This window comes from Quercus robur, chromosome 1, assembly GCF_932294415.1.
Source record: "Quercus robur chromosome 1, dhQueRobu3.1, whole genome shotgun sequence".
Classification (NCBI taxonomy): domain Eukaryota; kingdom Viridiplantae; phylum Streptophyta; class Magnoliopsida; order Fagales; family Fagaceae; genus Quercus; species Quercus robur.
This window is the reverse complement of record NC_065534.1, coordinates 28,011,263-28,014,505: the sequence shown is the minus strand read 5'-3', so window position 1 is coordinate 28,014,505 and position 3,243 is coordinate 28,011,263. Positions and strand designations below refer to the sequence as shown.

At 41.0% G+C, this 3,243-nt stretch overlaps 1 protein-coding gene across 1 annotated transcript; it reads left to right on the top strand.

Moving 5' to 3' along the window:
* The first annotated feature begins 231 nt into the window (after positions 1-231).
* Positions 232-2,706, top strand: LOC126728135 (L-type lectin-domain containing receptor kinase SIT2-like). Its single transcript, XM_050434008.1, has one exon. It carries the CDS (start codon positions 319-321, stop codon positions 2,458-2,460), a length of 2,142 nt encoding a protein of 713 aa, XP_050289965.1. The 5' UTR covers positions 232-318; the 3' UTR covers positions 2,461-2,706.
* The last annotated feature ends 537 nt before the right edge of the window (positions 2,707-3,243 follow it).

Below are 3,243 nucleotides of genomic sequence, written 5' to 3'. Positions count from 1 at the left end.
ATAAACAGCAAAAGCAACTACAAAAAGGTCACAGAGGCCAAAGTATTGGCAACATGCCTATAATAATACAGCTCATTCCTATCAGCTTCAAGCAATACATTTAAGTCATCAGAGAGAGAGAGGTATCAAACACAACAAAATTCTCCACCAGAGAACAGCCCCTCTTAGCCAAAAGGTTGGCGCATTTATTCGTCTCTCTAAACACATGCCCCACCCGAAGGCTGAGAAAGATTATTATGACTGCCTCACCCTCCCTCACATTAGGGTGGACCCACTCCATTCTAAACAATTTGAACAAAAAAATAATTGGGCCCAAGAATGAAAAAACGAAAAAAAAAGAAAAAAAGCCATTTTCTTGGAGTTTGTGACATTTTAAACAAGCAAAAGCTCTGTATTCTCATAGATGAACCTTTTTCCCACTTTTTCTTAATGGCGACTGTGGTTATATCACTTCCCTTTCTAGTAACTCTCTACTTCATCTTTAAACTTCCATTCATATCTGCTCAAAATGACCAGTTCATCTATAATGGCTTCAATCAAACAAATCTGCATCTAGATGGAATTGCAAAAATCCACTCCAATGGTCTATTGCAACTCACCAACACTTCAAACCAACAAGTTGGTTATGCTTTCCACCCACTTCCTTTAGAATTCAACAATTCTTCTTCTTCTTCTTCTTCTTCTGTTTTACCTCGGTCTCTTTCATTTTCCACGAACTTTGTATTTGCAATAGTTCCTCAAATGCCAATGTTAGGTGGGCATGGCCTTGCCTTCGTCATCAGTCCCTCGCGGGAATTCACCTATGGTGTAGCCAGCCAGTATCTAGGAATCTTCAATACCTCAAATAATGGCAGTCCAACAAACAACATATTAGCCATTGAACTTGATACTGTTGAAAGTCCTGATGTACAAGATATAGACGGTAACCATGTGGGAATCGATGTGAATGGTCTGGTATCAAATGAATCAGCTCCTGCAACCTACTTTTCTGGTCAAGAAGGGAAGAACAGAAGCATGGAGCTAATGAGTGGCAACCCAATGCATCTTTGGATAGACTACAGCGAAACAGAAAAGTTACTGAATGTAACACTAGCCCCGACCAGCATCCCAAAACCAAACCGGCCTCTCTTGTCAAAACACATTGATCTGTCCCAATATCTTTTGGAATCTATGTATGTTGGTTTCTCTGCAGCCACTGGTGCAGTTGCAAGTGACCACTATATTCTTGGATGGAGCTTTAATAAAAGTGGACAAGCACAAAGCCTTGATGTTTCGAAGCTTCCTCAACCTCCCCGGCAGAGGAAAAGTAAAGAGAATCCAGTAATGATCATAATTTCTCTCATAGCAGTTGTGGTTGTGCTGGTATTGGTCACCGGAGCAACTTTTTTTTGGAGGAGGAAGAAATATGAAGAAATACGTGAAGATTGGGAAAGCGAGTATGGTCCTCACAGGTTCATCTACAAGAATCTCTACAAAGCAACCAAGGGTTTCTCAGACAAAGAGCTTCTTGGAGCAGGAGGTTTTGGAAAGGTTTATAAAGGAACACTTTCTTCTTCCAATAGACAAATTGCAGTCAAGAAAGTCTCCCATGATTCAAAACAAGGGATGAAGGAATTTGTGGCTGAAATCATTAGCTTGGGCAGGCTGAGGCACAGGAACTTGGTGCAGCTCCTAGGATACTGCCGGCGAAAGGGTGAACTCCTCTTGGTCTATGATTATATGCCCAACGGAAGCCTTGACAAGTTCTTATATGGAAGTGAAAAATCAAACCTTGATTGGCTTCAACGATTTCAAATCCTCAAAGGAGTAGCATCTGGCCTACTCTACCTCCATGAAGAGTGGGAACAGGTTGTTCTACACAGAGATGTAAAAGCAAGCAATGTTTTATTAGATGCTGAATTAAATGGAAGGCTAGGAGATTTTGGCCTTGCAAGATTATGCGACCACGGTGACAATCCCGAAAGCACCAATGTAGCTGGAACTGTGGGTTATTTGGCTCCCGAGCTTACCAGAACAGGAAGGGTAACTACTTACACTGACGTGTTTGCTTTTGGGGCATTCATGTTGGAGGTAGCTTGTGGAAGAAAGCCTATAGAGCCACAAAGACTACCTGAAGAGGTAATTTTAGTTGATTGGGTCTTCGGGTGCTGGAGAAAAGGAGCCATCCTTGACGCTAGTGATGCAAGATTGGAAGGTAATTATGTAGCGGAGGAAATGGAATTGGTTTTGAAACTAGGCTTGCTTTGCTCGCACTCAACGCCAGCAGTTCGGCCTAGCATGAGGCAGGTGATGCAGTTTTTGGACGGCAATGCTGATCTGCAGGAATTATCACATGAGAGTGCTTGTGTTGTTAACTTTACTAGCGTTGAAGCATCTGAGATCTTATTGCCAATTCCTTCATCATTTGGCATGGGTTTGACGCCCTGTTCTAGTAGTAATTCTATCCTCAATGGCCGATGATAAATTAGCTGAATATCATGCTAGGGGTACACTAGTTCATGGGTCATTGCTTGGGACCAAATCAACCGTTGGCGCACAGAAAGCTTAGATATTGCCTTAAAGGTGGAGAGAAGAAAAAGGAATTTGAGAAGAATATGATGTATTCAGTTTCTTTCACTTACTACAGAATGTAATAGCTAGCAATATACTGAAGCTCTAAATAGTCCTAAAATAATCATTAATTCAGTTGCAAGCTTTGCAGATGAATATTTATGTAGTGATTTGCATAAACGGTGGCTGATTTTAGAACACTGAAACCCCACAGCCAGCAATCACTCTGTTTGAAAATTAAATAGCTAGTTGTATGGTTTATGAATATAAAAGTTTAGCTATCTACCAATTTTGACCAACTGATCAAATTAGGTTAAATTAATTAATTAGCCAATCACACAACTCACACCCAAAAGAATGATATTTTTACGCAAAGAAAAACCCACAGCACGCGAAAACTCTCGGAGGAACTAGCCCAGCAAACCGATTGCAATACAAAATACTTACAAAACCCTCCTAGTTCTATGTAGTTGCTCTTGAATCCAAGATCCCTGCACTGGCTGCACCAGCTCTTCCTCTTTAATAGCTTCTGATTTGCAAGTTGAGATATCAATCGCAAATCCAACCTCTTGGATACTTCAAAGCCACTAGAAGGTTTGTGATAAGTTCTATAATTTTCAGCACCAATCCAAGACACACAAGGGAATCAAGAGTGTTTGGCTTGAGACTCCTCTCAATGGGTATGAAATTTGG

Bases quoted from the DNA above. Each gene is read 5' to 3' on its own strand.
- LOC126728135 (XM_050434008.1), top strand. From the start codon at position 319: ATGAAAAAACGAAAAAAAAAGAAAAAAAGCCATTTTCTTGGAGTTTGT.